The sequence below is a fragment of the Leptonychotes weddellii genome, chromosome 3 (assembly GCF_054177405.1).
Source record: "Leptonychotes weddellii isolate Sample4059 chromosome 3, ASM5417740v2, whole genome shotgun sequence".
NCBI lineage: Eukaryota > Metazoa > Chordata > Mammalia > Carnivora > Phocidae > Leptonychotes > Leptonychotes weddellii.
This window is the reverse complement of record NC_138371.1, coordinates 111,556,525-111,573,257: the sequence shown is the minus strand read 5'-3', so window position 1 is coordinate 111,573,257 and position 16,733 is coordinate 111,556,525. Positions and strand designations below refer to the sequence as shown.

General features: G+C 39.0%; 1 protein-coding gene across 3 annotated transcripts in view; it reads left to right on the top strand.

Moving 5' to 3' along the window:
• Positions 1-510: 510 nt before the first annotated feature.
• The window catches only part of HSPH1 (heat shock protein family H (Hsp110) member 1), a 467,085-nt gene continuing 450,862 nt past the window's right edge, over positions 511-16,733 (top strand). The window contains exons 1-11 of one of the 3 annotated variants that reach the window (XM_081814803.1): positions 511-1,047; positions 3,551-3,608; positions 5,733-5,873; positions 6,573-6,695; positions 8,841-8,940; positions 10,144-10,277; positions 10,686-10,930; positions 11,890-12,118; positions 13,887-13,993; positions 14,249-14,382; positions 16,366-16,574. In XM_081814803.1, coding sequence (XP_081670929.1) covers positions 941-1,047; positions 3,551-3,608; positions 5,733-5,873; positions 6,573-6,695; positions 8,841-8,940; positions 10,144-10,277; positions 10,686-10,930; positions 11,890-12,118; positions 13,887-13,993; positions 14,249-14,382; positions 16,366-16,574 — 1,587 coding nt within the window. In that variant the 5' untranslated portion in view covers positions 511-940. The remainder of the gene's footprint in view (positions 1,048-3,550; positions 3,609-5,732; positions 5,874-6,572; positions 6,696-8,840; positions 8,941-10,143; positions 10,278-10,685; positions 10,931-11,889; positions 12,119-13,886; positions 13,994-14,248; positions 14,383-16,365; positions 16,575-16,733) is intronic. The other 2 variants (XM_081814802.1, XM_081814801.1) reach the window with 2 other exon arrangements.

The following is a 16,733-nucleotide window of genomic DNA, read 5'->3' as shown; positions in this document are numbered from 1 at the left end:
AAAACAAAACGCCACTGCTAGGGAATGCGCGCAAAAGCACTAGAGGGAACCCAGCCTCCCCCGCGAGTCTTCCAAGACAAAGCGGGGTCCCGGCACGCACTGCGGCCGGGACTACACATCCCAGCATGCAAGGCGCACTCCATCAACCAGCTGGACTACGGTTCCCGACGTGCTCTGTTGACAGCTGGTCGGCCTCCTCGGGGTCTAGGGTCTCCGAAGAAGTGGGGTTTGTCTCCGCCCGATCAGCCTCTCAGGGTCGGATACCATCACCCAGTAGTAAATTGTGAAGATTACGATTTTCCATTTTTCCATTCTTCATTGTCCGTTTTATTAGGACAGCAAAGAGCCTGTGGTTACGGCGGGCGGGGACCTAGGTGGGTCAGCCTGGCCGGCTTGAGCCAATAACGCCGGGGCGGCTTTTCTGCCACTATGGCAACCGCGGCCGTCCCCAGAGGGACCAGCCACCCATTGGGTAGAATCTTTCGAGAAGGCTCGAGAAAAAGGAAGCGGAAGTGGCACGTGGAGGGGCCGGTGGAGGCGCCGGTGAGTAAATGCCGCAGATTCTGGAAAGTTCTGATCAGTGCGATACATAAGGCTGAGGAATTGGGACCTCCCCTTCTGGGTCGGTAGTTCAGCGCCGCGCCGGTGAGCCGTGGGTGCGGATCGAGGCAGTCAGCCCGAGCTTGCGGAGCTACCTGCGGAGACCGATCACCGCTTTCCCCAGTGCTTAGTCGTCTGGGAGCTACCACTGTCCCCAGGAAGCCGGAGGCGCCAGCCAGGCCGACTGTCCGTGTGTCCGTCCGAGTGACAGAGGAGCGGTCGGACTCCGCAGGAGCCGCGCGCGGCCGGGGCAAGAAGCGGCTGCGGAAGGAGCGGGCGGGCGGTCGGAGGACGCAGAGCCAGACCCAGAGCCCAGGCGGAGGCGGACCGCGAGCCGGCCATGTCGGTGGTGGGGCTGGATGTTGGCTCGCAGAGCTGCTACATTGCGGTGGCCCGGGCCGGGGGCATCGAGACCATCGCCAACGAGTTCAGCGACCGGTGCACCCCGTAAGTGGGAGCCTGCGGGGGTGCTAGGAGAGACTGTGGAGTGAGGAGAGAAAGCCGGCGGGGGCTGGGGAACGTGGGGACCCGGGGCTTGCACGCTGGCGGCGGAGCGCCGGGCCGATCGGAAGGCGATGTGGGGAGCGGAGCGCTCCTCCGTAGGGTCTGGGTACCGGCGGCCGGGTAGGGCAGGACGCTTGCCCAAGAGTAGGGGTGGGGGCTTGCCGCCAGGACTGGGAGAGGAGGGGGTCTTGGCGATTCACGGGGCCAAGAGAAGTCCTAGAGCGGAGTGGCCCAGGGTGGTCGCTTCGGGGGCGGGCTGCGCTCAAACCCGCGATTTCGTTCCTTTTCTTGGCAGGCCTCAGTTCGCTCTTTCCGCGGCCGCCCCCGTTTCCCCACGCGGCTTCTCGCTGCCTGTGCCGCCCCCAGCTTGTCCCCCTCCCGCGGAGCATATCTTTGCGCACCGCAGTTGCGGGGCTGCTGAGCTTTTTCTTCCGCATTGTGAATCTCGAAATGAACTGGAAGCTTCCAGAGCCTGTATGCTGCTGCTTGTCCAGTGAGCGGGCGGTCTGTTGTTAGCGACCGCAGAATCCCTCCTTTCATAGATACCTCTTCGTGCGCACTTTTGGTTGCTAACGCTGTCCGCCTTAGTGCCTGGGATCATTTGTGAAGATGTAAACGTTCTTTTGCTCATTTTATGAGCGCCATTCAAGGGGAATCCTAAATCGTGTTCTAGTTTATTAATTTTGCACAGTTTAAATAAAGGAGATAAAATGAGAATTGCACAGTTTTGTGCTAGAACTCGGGGATGAATGTTATCACTGAATTAAATATTCTATAGCGGCACGGGGTGGGCAAAGGTAACATTTTATTAAAGCAACTTTTTCGGGGGGCTTATTTTCTGAAGATGATACATGCAAACATGCCTGCCTGTACATTAATGAAAACAATTGCTTCTCGGGAAAATTAATGTAGGTGTTTATTTTTTAAATGCCTTAAACCCAAGATAAAAAGCGTAGAATGAGACATTAAGGCCCAAAGGTAGAATGACTGTGTATGTCACGATTTGAGTACAGATGGCCATTTATTAAAGTGAATGGAAAATCAGAAAATAAGCAAATATTTGACAACGAGTAGCCTTGGGAATACTTATTTCATGATTTTACGTATTTGCAAATTTAGTCTGTTCTTTAGCTGTGTAAAGGGCTCTGTAATTGGAGTATAGTAAGAAAGACACTATGTCAGGCTTTCGTGCTTAGGTACAGTTTACATCTTTGTTCTCTTTGATCCGATAAAAGGAAGAAAAGCTGTTCAGATGAGAGTAGGAAAAAATGGGTATGTGGCTGTATTGACCACTGTGAAAGTAAAGACAACAGATATTTCTCTAAAAAGGGTAAACCGAAGGCAGCTTGGAATTCCCTTTAGTCTTTTGATCTAATAGATGTTTGACTCATTTGCATTGGCCAGTATTAATTTCAGTGTGGAAAATGAGTTAAGTCGTTCTGCAAGTGAATAGTTTACTCTGAGGCTAGAATGATACACTGTTTTTGGAAGGTTCTAGCCTTTGCTTGAGCACTTCTCTGGCTTTTAGGATGCTATTTAGCACCTGCTCAGATAATTTAGATTTAGGGTGTTTCCTTACTAGCAAATTTAAAGTTGATTTAGCCTGGTGTTTAATGCCCTCCGCATATTCCCATTTTGTTCATCACACTATTACTCCTACCTGCTCTCTGATTGAAAACCTAATTTGCTTACCTCCTCCTGACAAGACTTTGAGTTTCTCTCTGTTCTGTGCTGCCATTCCATTTCTATTGCTGAGATGGCTGTCTCACAGAAGTCATTTTTCATCTCTTCTGACTTAATGTAACTAATTACTCACTCCTTTCTCTCAACTCTGTTCTGCTGTGGTCGTTGCTCTGTGTCATTTTTAGTTGGCTTCATTAAGTAGAGTCTTGCATATAAGACCCCCTCTTGTGCTTTTAAACTCCAAAAACCTAACTTAGGGCCACTTGTTTGGGTTTATATAAACCCTTTGATCCTAAAGAGGCCAGTGGTGTATATATAGAACAGCAATGGGTATGACAGTGATACTTAGATTTGTACAGAGTTGCTAACCGAGAAGTGGAATTACACCATGAATTTTGATAATCATGTATATAAGGCCAAGTTAATGATAGCTTTTATTCAAAGTATTTTCAGAGTTCATGTGCACTTTCTAATGATTGGGCATCTGGAGAATTATACTGGTACTTGAGGTATTGGAAAATGCCCCCTGAACCATGAGCAGACTTTTTTGGGTAAGATGGCCACCTAGATTGGATTCTCAGAGTAGCGATTAAGCAGACTTCCACTGAGTATCTGACCAAAGCTTTAGAGTCCAAAGTTGTGCTATAGTTACGCTGTCCTCCACCCCCCCATGGGTAAGAAATTTGTATGTTCTTGTCAGTTAAAGATGTCCACATCTATGCCTTTTAACAGTTTTGAGACACGCGGTTTGTATATCTTCTAGATCAGTCATATCATTTGGATCAAAAAACAGAACAATTGGAGTTGCAGCCAAAAACCAGGTATGTTCTTTAAGAGAATTCTGGTCATTTTTAAGGGGGAGATTTTCAAGGTAAAATCTCAAGGGCATACAAGAGTATGAAATATCTAAGCGTATATATTTTTGAGTTTTAGAAATGTAATGTGAGTATTCTTTATGAGCCCTTAGATGGCTATTTTTCCTTCTGTTCCGTTCTTCTTTTCCCAAGATCTACCTTAGTGTTCTAATCTGCCAGCCTTAATTTTTAATAGTTTTGCTACCTTCTAATTTATCTAATTTTTAAAAATTATAAATAAGACACTTGAACTTCTTTCATGTGTAATTTCTTATGATACGCATTTAAGAGTTAAAGATTCCTTCTAGAAGTTCTGTATTTAAAAGCATTTTCAGGTTATTTAATAATTAAGGTAAGACTGGGAGAACTTTCTATATAGACCTGTGCTGTCTTATTAGGGTAGCCATTAGGTACACTTGAAATGTACAAATGTGAAGTAAGTATGAAATACACATGAGATTTTGAAGTCTTAAAAGGAAATAAAGTATCTTCTTAATATTTTATATTGAGTACATGTTGAAATGACAGTATTTTGGATCTATTACGCTTTTTTTTTTAATTTTTTAATTTTTAGATTTTATTTACTTATTTGAGAGAGAGAGACAGAGATAATGAGAGAGAGCACAAGTGGGGAGGAGAGGGAGAAGCAGGCTCCCTGCAGAGCGAGGAGCCTGACGTGGGGCTCGATCCCAGGACCCCCGGGATCATGACCTCAGCCGAAGGCAGACGCCTAACCGACTGAGCCACCCAGGCACCCTGGATCTATTAGGCTTTAAAATAAGTTACTGAAATTAATTTCGCCTGTTACTTAATGTGACTAGAAAATTTATGTATGCCCCTCCCACGTGGGCCTCACGTTGTAACTGGTGAGCCCTTAGGTTTGGGGAGGAAAAAATAAAGGAAAAGAATATGAAATATGAAATCTCTTCTGAGAGGCTTTTAAAGAGAGACTGAAAAGTTCTTTTAAATACAGAAAATAGTATTGCTGAAACAGAAACAAAATTCTAAACCCTGGAAGACTATAATAAGGCTAGTTGGAAGAGATACAAGATAAAAGAAGAAAAAAAAGAGAAAAATAGCTATGTACACTCAAAATAATATACTCAAAAGGAAAGAAACACATTAGTGAAGTAACTGTCTTCCTGAATATGGCCATTTAGAATATTGATAATTCCAGACATAAAATTCTGTTGCATTTTTTGTAATTATATGAAGAGAGTCAATAGAGACCCAGATCTAGCCTATAGGTTACTAGATCTACCTCAAGTCAGTTTCAGAATCACAGGGAATTTTAGTATATAAACATGCTTCAATTCTGTGTTGTTTGAAAAACTAGTACTGCCAACTTGTAGTCCTCCCTTTAGAAGAAGTGGACCAGAGAAAACAGTAAATAGTTAACTGTTTGGGGATTTTCATTATTTCAGAAGTCTCAGTTTTTAGTCTTTGAATTATTTCTGTATTTTAAATAAAGTTCCCACTGCTGACTTCTGTGAGTGAAACATACTGTGGAGTGTGGGACTTTTCAATCCAGAGCCTAATCATCAAAAATATGCAGTTGAAAGCATTAAGTCACTTAGAAACTTCTTGAATTATCCTCTAACCTCTTCTGCTTTTGGGTATAGATAATTAACATTCCATTATTGTCCCAATCCTTGTATTTTGTGGCACAAAATGTTTATTCTGACCACTTAGCAATTTATTAGACTGTAACCACTTTTTTTTTTAAATGTAATTTGCCCTGTAGTGCTTCTAGATCTCCTTATTCATTTATACATTGGGTATAAAACTTACAAGTTCGGGGGGGGGGAAGGAATGAAATAAAGGGATGCAGTTCTTGGTTTGTTCAGGGCTTTAGTGATAGTTTCACCATCTTTGATTTTATCTTGCAGATTTTGAAATCTTTTTAAAAGTCTGTGCTGACAGTATTGCCTTCTGTTCCCTCTCACTGCCTACCTTCTGGCATTTCCTGGGGTTGCGGAGAAAGTTGTTTATGTTCTTAATGGTTTGAGTTGTACAATTGACTTTCTATAAAATTGTAATAGCTGATAGATGTTCCAATTAGGAAAAAAAATTTTCTGATTTCTTTTGCAGCAAATCACTCATGCAAACAATACAGTGTCTAACTTCAAAAGGTTTCATGGCCGAGCATTCAGTGACCCCTTCATTCAAAAGGAGAAGGAAAACTTAAGTTATGATTTGGTTCCAATGAAAAATGGTGGAGTTGGAATAAAGGTAATATAACTGGGCAACCTTAGAGTCCTTAGTAGGAAATGGAATTCACCTACAGGAAAAAAAAAACAAAACCCTTAATTCCTAATAAACATTTAATTTAAAGTTCTTAATTAGATGAGATCTTTTTTTTTGGTCAAGTTCTTGTAAACTGTAAGTATGTTTTAATGTCTGAAAATTATTCAAAAATATACTGCTATAACTTAAATTGTCTCATAGCTTCCTTATAATTATTGAAATATAGGTTTCCTTAGGGGTGGTTAAAAAAAACCTCAGTTGTCTTGTTTTATCAAACAAAAGCCATGACAACAAGCCATGCCCAGTTGCAGTTGTTTGGAGAGCAATAGTGTAATACAACCAGAAATCTGTTTTTAAACTAGCAGAAACGTTCCTGTCTTGGGATCTACACCAAATAATATTTGTCACAGTGATTCATCTCTTCAGTTAGAGTGGAAATTTACTACTTCCTATAATGTTTTGACTAGTACTTTAGGTAGAGGAAAAATCTGCCTTAGCTTTTTTTCTTCTCTTCATCTCTAAAGAAAAGTTCTTTCTTCTTTTTTTTTCTTCTCTTTCCTTTCTTCTTTTCTAACAGCTGTACCAATAAAGGTTTTCTGGAAGAGAATATGTAATAATATTTGGAAGTTAGTATTAGAATGTAGCTTTAAGTACTACAATGTTTATTTTCTTTCCTCAATATAGGTAATGTACATGGATGAAGAACATCTCTTTAGCGTGGAGCAGATAACAGCCATGCTGTTGACTAAGTTAAAGGAAACTGCTGAAAACAACCTCAAGAAACCAGTAACAGATTGTGTTATTTCAGTAAGTAGAATTCAGCAAGGCAGTGTGTTTTATTTTAATTTGCCTTTTTTGCTACTCTTAAGTATTAAATGTGTGAAAGCTGTTCTATTACTAGAGATCAAAATCCTACTGGACTACATTAGCATAGTGTTCGGGAGCATTTCAGAGTATGTTTGAGTGGTATTTTTAGCAAGAAGTTGCAGAGGTTCTTGACTAGAGGTGCAAATCAGAATCTCCTGTGGGGCTCCTTGGAAAAAGAGACTGACTAGTTGAATGGGGGGTTGTTCTAAGGCAGTTAACATACTGTTAGACAGTTTGTATACTTAATGGGAAGTTTTCAGAGTTCTGCTGTCAGTTGAGAACCAGTTCATTAGAAGTTTTACAATGTCACCTCCCAGTAGTGACAAAACCTAAGATATTTTAGGATTTTATTTATTTACTTGAGAGACAGAGATGGAGAGCACAAGTGGGGAGAGAGGCAGAGGGAGAGGGAGAAGCAGACTCCCCGCTGAGCAGGGAGCCCGATGCGGGACTCGATCCCAGGACCCTGGGATCATGACCTGAGCCAAAGGCAGATGCTTAACTGACTAAGCCACCCAGGCGCCCCAAAACTTAAGATTTTTATGGACAGTTGGTAGGTTATCAAGGAATATTTGAAATGGACAAAAGTCATCTTTTATTTGGATACCAAAAAGGCAGCGGGACATTCTCTCCCAAATGTCTAGGGTCTCTTTTTGATCATCTGTGGTTATGTCCTGGACCAAGACAGTCTGTGATGGACTTCCCTGCATCATTCATGGTCTTTGAATTATAACCATGGGCAGTGTGGCCTGCCCAGACCATTCAGAAGCTTTTATGGCAGTGTGCCCTAGGATATGAAAGAATAGAGGCAGAGGCTTAAAATTTCTCCTAGTGCCCTTGCAAGACAGAAGGTGTTCTGAAAGAGTATCTGGCTGTCTCTTGGAAAAAAAAATTAATATCTGGTAAAATTAAAGAATAAGTTATAAGTCAGTGGTTCTTCCTTTTTTTTTTTTTTTTTTTAATAAGCAATATAGAAAACTGATGAAAGCAGTGTTCCTGATTTGAAAGGTGATCACAACTGCCCTGACTTTTGCTCTTGCCTCTCTTTCTGAAACAGCTACAAATACTTTGGGGAAAAAATGAAAGCCGCTGTACTAAGTTTTCTCTTCGGTACTTTCTAGTTAAGTGATTCTATGGCTGTATTGTTAGATGCTCTTCCTGAAGAGTGTCCTAGTTAAAGTGATGTCCTAGAAAGCGATCAAAAGAATTAACCTAGCTGGAAGCACAAGTCAGCACCATAAGAAACTTCATCCCATCCCTTGAGCTGTTTTTGCTTTTCTTTCTTTTAAGAATATCAACAGGCTTTGCCTAAAAATGTTTTTGTAATCTTAACAGGTCTACAGAATTAGAAGGTCCCCCATCATCTATTAATGCTTAAATGCAATGAATAGCAAAACTATAGGGCAGTGGCATATGCCAGAATTAGCTCCGTATTTTCTTTAAGTTCCTGAAGTATTTATCTGTAGTGCAATTACATTTAACATTAAATGTTGACTTAACATTGTGATCTCCAGCTGTCAGAAATTTAGGTCTGGCTTAGAAATGGTATTTCAAATGCTTAAAGCTTTCTGTTAGATAGGAGTAATTGTCAATATATCTTAGTGAATACTCCTGATTTTTATTTTGGATTAAAATTTGGTTACAGTAGGGCGCCTGGGTGGCTCAGATGGTTAAGCGTCTGCCTTCGGCTCAGGTCATGATCCCGGGGTCCTGGGATCGAGTCCTGCATCGGGCTCCCTGCTAGGCGGGGAGCCTGCTTCTCCCTCTTCCTCTGCCTCTGCCTCTCTCTCTCTCTTTCTCTCTGACTCTTATGAATAAAAATAAATAAATAATAAATAAATAAATAAATAAAATAAATAAAATTTGGTTACAGTAAAGATTACAATTTTGGGGCAATTTTTTTTCAAGTAGTTATTCTTTAAGTTAAGGAACTTGCTAGACATTAAGTCTAAAGTTCTATTTATGTTTATGACTTCACTAGGCACCTATTTAGTTGAACTGTTGTTAATTCATTATAAGTGGTTGTGAGGAATTTGTATGTGTGTATTCTAGACAAGTTAAAATTCTTTCCTTTCTTGTTGGTAGGTCCCCTCTTTCTTCACAGATGCTGAGAGGCGATCTGTATTAGATGCTGCACAAATAGTTGGCCTAAACTGCCTGCGACTTATGAATGACATGACAGCTGGTAAGGAAAAAAAAACTATTTTTATGTAGAAGTGAATATACTATCAAAGCTAGAGTTAAGACACATCAGGTATCATAACCAAACACTTTTTCATGTACTTGTAGAAACATAGCCTAGTAAAAAGTATGGGTTAGATTTGAAATTAAAGAATTCTAACTTTTCAGATGCTTATGTCTAATGAGAAATTGGCACTTTGTCAGGTTTGATTCTGTTTTCATTAAGAAATTCTTTTATATATATATTTTAATCTTTTGAGTTATGTATGTTGGATTTAATTTTCTATTTCCTTACATAGTTTTAATAGTTAAGTTTTCCCCAAACCTTAAGATTTGGGGTTTCACAACTGCCCTGACTATAAGCATTGATTAAAAGTTTTTCCCTTCTACATTTCCTGAATATATGCAGTTAGTCACTGATCATTCATCTTTTATCAAATATTGACTTAAACTGTATCATTTGCCAGGCATTGTGTAGGTACAGATACAGTGTAAACAAAGCAATCACTATTCCTTCCTCCTAGAACCTTTACTAGTTTTTTATGATTACAGGTGAACAAAAGGTCAGTTACAATTTAGTGTATTCAGACAAAGCAAGTAAGACTTTTTTCCAGTGTATATCTAATATACACGTGTTTTATATCTGATATATATATGTCTTCCAAATCTAATATGTGTTTTAAAACTCCTAGCTAAAGTATCGATAAAGATGTGTTCTTAGGGTATATGTATTTTGAAATACAGTGGTTTCAAAGCTCAGAAAAAGCTAACAGTCTCTTTAAGGTAGATCAGTTATTTGCCTTGGACCTGGAAAGAAATTGGTAGGAACTGCAGTTGCTGTAGTTGTATATTAAATTCTTAATTTTTTTGGATAAGCAGTCTCCTGGCAGGTTGTGGTTCAAATGTAAGTATTGTGTGATGAGCCTGTTACTGTTTGTGGTTACATTTCATTGTATTCACACCTTGTACATTTTCTCTGTCACATCTCTTCATACATTGAAAAGTGATAGAGCATTGTTCTAAAATCAGAAAGGGAAAAAGTTATTGATGCCATGAAAATTAGTTCAAAGTCCAGGTATAAAAGGAATGTGTTCACCTTTAAGTGTTTGAAGTATAGTCAAATTTCCTGCATGTATAATTATTTTGGTAATGATGAAATTCCTAAGAAAATGTGAACCAAAGAATTAAAACAATTATTTTTTTGTAGTGGCTTTGAATTATGGAATTTATAAGCAGGATCTTCCAGGCCTGGATGAGAAACCTCGGATTGTGGTTTTTGTTGATATGGGACACTCAGCTTTTCAAGTGTCTGCCTGTGCCTTTAACAAGGGAAAATTGAAGGTAAAGTCATAAATTGGAACTCAGTGACCAAAACATATTAATTGTGTTGTATTTGTCATTACTTTAAGCAGCTTTGCTTCTTGGCAATGAAGAGTTTTGGGTAATATTAATAAGGAATTATTCCCAAGGTTGCTCTCCATAATGATGATGTAATTATCTTAGCATACTCGTAAGTATTCTTGCTTAAGAAAGAGCAGCTTTTTAAGATTATCTTCTATGTTTCATTAAAAGTAAATCAGAAATTTAGCATTTCATGTGGCTTTGGTAGTAACATTTCTCTTAACTTGGATTTCGTGTAGTAATTTAAGTAGAAGTCTTGATGTCTTTAGTTGTTTGAGTAGCAGTATTTAAGGTTTTAGTTAAAAATATGATTGAAAATAACCAAATTATTTGTTTTAACTAAATTAGGTACTGGGAACAGCCTTTGATCCTTTCTTAGGAGGAAAAAACTTTGATGAAAAGTTAGTGGAATATTTTTGTGCAGAATTTAAAACTAAGTACAAGTTGGATGCAAAATCCAAAATACGAGCACTTCTTCGTCTGTATCAAGAGTGTGAAAAATTGAAAAAGCTAATGAGCTCTAACAGCACAGACCTACCACTGAATATCGAGTGCTTTATGAATGACAAAGATGTTTCGGGAAAGATGAACAGGTGCGTCTTGAATTCTGCTAGATTAAATAGAAGAAATTTCTTGCTGATGAAACTATAACCCAGATGTCAGTCTAGCTGTGGTGTTGAGAGTCTTGGCCCACATTTCAAGATTATATGCTATACACTAGGACTGTTCACACCATTAGAAACTAGGATCACTTCTGCAAAGAGGTTGTTTTTTATTTATTTTAGAGTGGGGATAGGGGCAGAGGGGGAGAGAGAATCCTCAGCAGGCTCCATGCCCTGCAGGGAGCCCGATGTGGGGCTCGATCCCACAATCCTGAGATCATGACCTGAGCCGAAATCAAGAGTTGGATGCTTAACCAACTGAACCACCCAGGTGCCCCATGCAAAGAAGTTTTTTAAAAAGATCTTTGCTAAGTGCCCTCATGATGGAGTCTTTTTGGTATTTATCATCTCTTAGTCTTTCTAGGCCAGTAATTGAATAATGGCTTCACAAAAAAACTTTTAGGAAGAAAAGAGCAGTCTTTTTTTTTTTTTTTTAAGATTTTGTTTATTTGACAGAGACACAGCGAGAGAGGGAACACAAGCAGGGGGAGTGGGAGAAGGAGAAGCAGGCCTCCCGCGGAGCAGGGAGCCCAATGCGGGGCTCGATCCCAGGATCCTGGGATCATGACCTGAGCCAAAGGCAGACACTTAATGACTGAGCCACTCAGGTGCCCCTAAAACGGCAATCTTAATTTAAAAGTGATTTTTCCCCCCGGTAATACCAGTAGAACTAATTTTTCCCCCATTTCTTTTCTGCACCTGTTTTGTATATTTATATATTTTTTAAAAGTTAAAGATTACAGTTAAACTTGGCCCATGTGGAAGAGAGGTTGTTGAAGGAAAAAGAAATTCACTGGGTTAATATTATTTAAAAAAAAAAAAAAACAGGCAGAATATTGGCTTTAAGATAATGTTTCTAGAGATTTATAGTGTTCCTCTTGCTTGCCAAGGGCACAATTTGAAGAACTCTGTGCTGACCTCCTGCAAAAGGTAGAAGATCCCCTACACTCTCTGATGGAACAAACTCAGCTCAAAGTGGAAGATGTGAGTGCTGTGGAGATAGTTGGAGGCACTACGCGAATTCCAGCTGTGAAGGAAAAAATTGCCAGATTCTTTGGAAAGGATATCAGCACAACCCTCAATGCGGATGAAGCAGTAGCTAGAGGATGTGCACTACAGGTACTTTTTGCTCAGCCCTTCTCTCTCTTGGTGCTCATTCCTTAAACCATTTCGGCCGTATTTCATTGTGGTGGGGTTATATAGTAAGCAAAGCCCTGTGTCTCATTAGCTATCACAAGGGAGTTCACTTGCAAACACAGCCAGAAGGCTGTGGGGAAACAAGGATCTTCAGATCTGGAGCATCCAGGAAATTTTTGATGAAAGGAAATTTGCAGCTGATGTTTTTAAACTGCAGATCAGGAGCAGGCATGATTCTGAGGGGACACAGGAAACACAACAGTGAAGCACGAATGAGTAGTTCCAAAGCACATAGAGGGGAATTAGAACGGCAGTGTGGTGTAATGAGGAAATGATTCGGGGGAAAATTTGCAGGACTGACAGTATTAGTTAACAAGTGGTTTTAGGAAATAGCTCTTCCTCCTCCTCCAAATGGATTATAACTTGCTTATCAAGTAAGAAGGCCACTCAGAGGCTTAAGTGTGGCAAAGCGAAAGCACCAAAACTAGAAGTTATTGATAAGAGAATTAATCTTTATATTTAGGATAATATTATAGTCACCAAGTAGTTTTAACTGAAGTTTCAGGGTATCTGTGCTTAATTTTTTTTTAATGTTCTGTTAATCACCATCATTAGTTTTTGATGTAGTGTTCCATGATTCATTGTTTGCATATAACACCCAGTGCTCCATGCAGAACGTGCCCTCTTTAATACCCATCACTAGGCTAAAATTTTAATCTAGTTAGCACAATTATTTTTAATACAAAATAGCAAGAGTTTCTGTACACAAAGATTTTTAGAAGGACTATACTTAATACCTTTTTTTTTTGTTTAAGATTTTATTTATTTAACAGAGAGAGCACAAGCAGACGGGGAGTGGCAGGCAGAGGGAGAGGGAGAAGCAGTCTCCCCATAGAGCTGGGGGAGCCTGATGTGGGACTCGATCCCAGGACTCCAGGATCATGACCTGAGCCGAAGGCAGTCGCTTAACCAACTGAGCTACCCAGGCGCCCTGGACTATACTTAATGCTCTAAAAAGGAAGAATATGTGCTCATTATTGCTGATAATCCATTGTACCCACATGATGCATCATGGGGTTTTTAGTTTTGCTTTTTCCTTGATAATGGAGTGTACCTCCTTAACTGAGTCTCTAATTCCCCAAAACATTGGAAGTTGATCATTTCGTTAGAGGTAGAGCTTATTTTGGCCTCTCTTTTGAAGGATCTTATGCTAATCAGAGATTGACCTTTAGTTTAGTCGTGTATTTAGTCAATTTTATGTGACTAGTCCACATCCACCTGTCGGGGTGGGTGTTTTCCACCTCAAATTTGAATTTACCACTGCTTCCTTCATAAAACTACCTGAAAATATGAACATTTTGGGTTTTATCCTTTTTCAGTTTCTTAGACATTTGAAAGGTGATGTGGACCGAGCTGTGTGTGGATATATACACAGATTCAAAAGTGATACAGCTTGTAATTGAAATTGCTATCAGGGCATTTCTGGCAAAGCCGGTGTTTTTTTTCCTAAGCTCCTATGAAACTTGTTACTAGTCAACAATTGTTGTCCTAAGATTCATTGTATTATCAGTCTATATTTAGTGATTGGCATAGTATTTAGATGTTAAATCCTTTATACTTACGATGTATACTATAAGCAATTTTGATTTTGAATTTAAACTTACCATCCAATTTGAATTGAGTTTTATATTAAAAGGTGAGTGCAGTTATTCATGATCTTATGATAATCCTTTCTTTTTTTCTTTTAAAGTGTGCAATTCTTTCCCCGGCATTTAAAGTTAGAGAATTTTCCATCACAGATGCAGTTCCTTTTCCAATATCTCTGGTGTGGAACCATGATTCAGAAGATACTGAAGGGTATGTAGCAGAAGATAACTTTATTCAGATAATTATTTTAATATAAGCATGAAAAAATTAACAAATGACTTTTACATTTGAGGGTCTGATTAATTGGGATCTTTGAACAATCAAACCTTTTGAAATATTTCTCTCATTTTGGTGTTAATAAATGGTGAGATAGAATTGATGGAGATTTCAGAGCATTTATTGCATTTTGTGTAGCATAGTAAGCTTAAGTGCTTGGAATACTGAATGCCTTTTCCTTTCCTCTAGGGTCCATGAAGTATTTAGTCGAAACCATGCGGCTCCTTTCTCCAAAGTTCTCACTTTCTTGAGAAGGGGACCTTTTGAGCTAGAAGCTTTCTATTCTGATCCTCAAGGAGTTCCATATCCAGAAGCAAAAATAGGTAAGCAATTAATTTTGTGTGTTTACGCTTTTAAAGACTTAGTGTACCAAAGTAAAAATTTTTCTTCTCAGTGACGTTGAGTAGAACATAATTCCATGTAAAGACGTTGTCAATTTACAATAATGGTGATGAAGAAATCTCTTCCTTTTATTGATGAATAAGTTGGCCTGTAAAGATGGAACGACTTGCTTAGTGCTGCTGTTATGTCCACGTATCTGTGTTTAGGAACATGTCAGTCTTTTTTCTCTTCTGATACAGTCTCTACTTAAAGGATTACCACCTGTTTTTAATATTAACCTTTCTTCTAGATGGAATGTTACTTCTAATTTTTTTGTTGTTGTTGTTGTTGTTACTTCTAATTTAAAACCTGGCTCAGAAACCATCGCAGTAGCTTCTCAAATGTACCTTTCTATTGTAATCTCTCTTTTTTTTAAATTTTATTTTATTAAATGTTAATCACCATACATTGTAATCTCTTTTAAAAGTACATCTTTTTTGGTACATTTTTCCTTGAGAGGTTTGGCACTCTCCATCTGTTTTGACTCTTACTAACTGGAAATTTATGGGAGAGCTACAGATCTCTTCCTGAGTGGCCGTGTGTCTTTCCCAGGCTGAGGGTAAAGTTTGCCAATATTGCAAGATCTGTTCAGGACTCACCGTTGCCCCATACTTTTTCATAACGAAGTTGTTTGAAGAAGTCTAACCTGACCAGTTGTGTTTTCTTTCTTACCACTTAAGACTAAAAATGTTCGGCACAGAAGAGGTTTTTTGTTGTTTTTTTTGTTTTGTTTTTAAACAGTTTTTACGAATTTATTGCTAGGAAATTAGCTTGAGAAATTGTTGAATAGAGAGAAATTTTAATAGGTTGGATTCTATGCGTTAATTTCCCATCGTGCAAAGGATAAAATCGAAGCTTTTTAGTATGACACCAAATCAATATGTTATCACCAAAACTGAAAAGCTCGCACATACTTAAAGAACGATCTTACATCTCTCTCCGTCCTCTAACTCATCTCGGATACCCCACAGTAAATGCTGTTTCTTTAAATGGGTCTTACAGTAATCATTTCCTGAGCTCCAGTGATTTGATAATTATTGAACGTTTACTCCAACATCTTTCACTGACCTGGTAATTAAATCTGTAACTTTCTGTGTTTGTGTAAACAGCACCTTAAATATAAAAATGTCAAATCCCATATAGTATTTTACACATACTAGATTCAGAATACTTAATTTTGGTTTAGTGGCCTCTGGAATAAGAAGGCTATTAGTGGAGATGATACAGCTAACACGTAGCACTTGGTACTGCAGTTTTACATGCTCATTGTAAACACCAGCTCAGTCCACAGAAGCATAGATAACTGAAATAACTTGCAGTAGGTTACATGGCCAGGATTCAAGCCCAGAGACTGGGTCAGAGTCCATACTTTTAACTCCTACTCAGTAATGCTCTGGAACTGCTGTATTTTGCATAATAATTTTAGGCTTTGGTAACAGGTTTTATCAAAACCTCTCCTATTTAAGACCTAGGAAAATGTTTTGATTATTCAGTCAGAAAAAGTATTCCCTAAAGACCCTGTAGGATTAAAATGCATCCGGTTCTTGGTATCATATGAGATCTCTGCCTTATACTAGCTAACAGATTTTCATGTCTAGTTTGTGCTTACCCATCTGGAGAAATAGGGTAGGAGGAGGCAGGGACTTCTTGTTATCTTATCTTACAGTATCTGTGTTAAATAAAAACAATCACAAGAGTGCCTTGCCTTTGAAGGTTTTACAGCATATTAAGACTAATTCCAAGTATTGAAGTAATACCATACAACTAAGTTTATTTTATGTTAATAGTATATATCTTAATTCAGTTAGTAGAGAAAATGGGAAGATTTGGGAATAGCAATACTGTGAAGCTATATTTCTTGGTCTTTGTCTTCTTTACAGACATTTAGATTCACTTCAAAAATTGCCAATTTCTTTTTGTTCTAGGCCGTTTCATAGTTCAGAATGTTTCTGCGCAGAAAGATGGAGAAAAATCTAGAGTGAAAGTCAAAGTGCGAGTCAATACGCATGGCATTTTCACCATCTCTACAGCATCTATGGTGGAGAAAATCCCCGCTGAGGAGAATGAAGGGTCTTCTGTTGAAGCAGACATGGACTGTCCAAATCAGAGACCAGCAGAAAACTCGGACACTGATGTAAGTGTGTGAATAATAAGCCTTTGAGTTGGAATATATAGTTAACTCTATAGGAAAAGAGTAGGGAAGGGTTCAGATATGTTTTTCTTAATTTTATTTAGAATTTTGGGGAATGATGATAGCAGTTGCTAGATGATGATAACATATGGCCCAGAATTT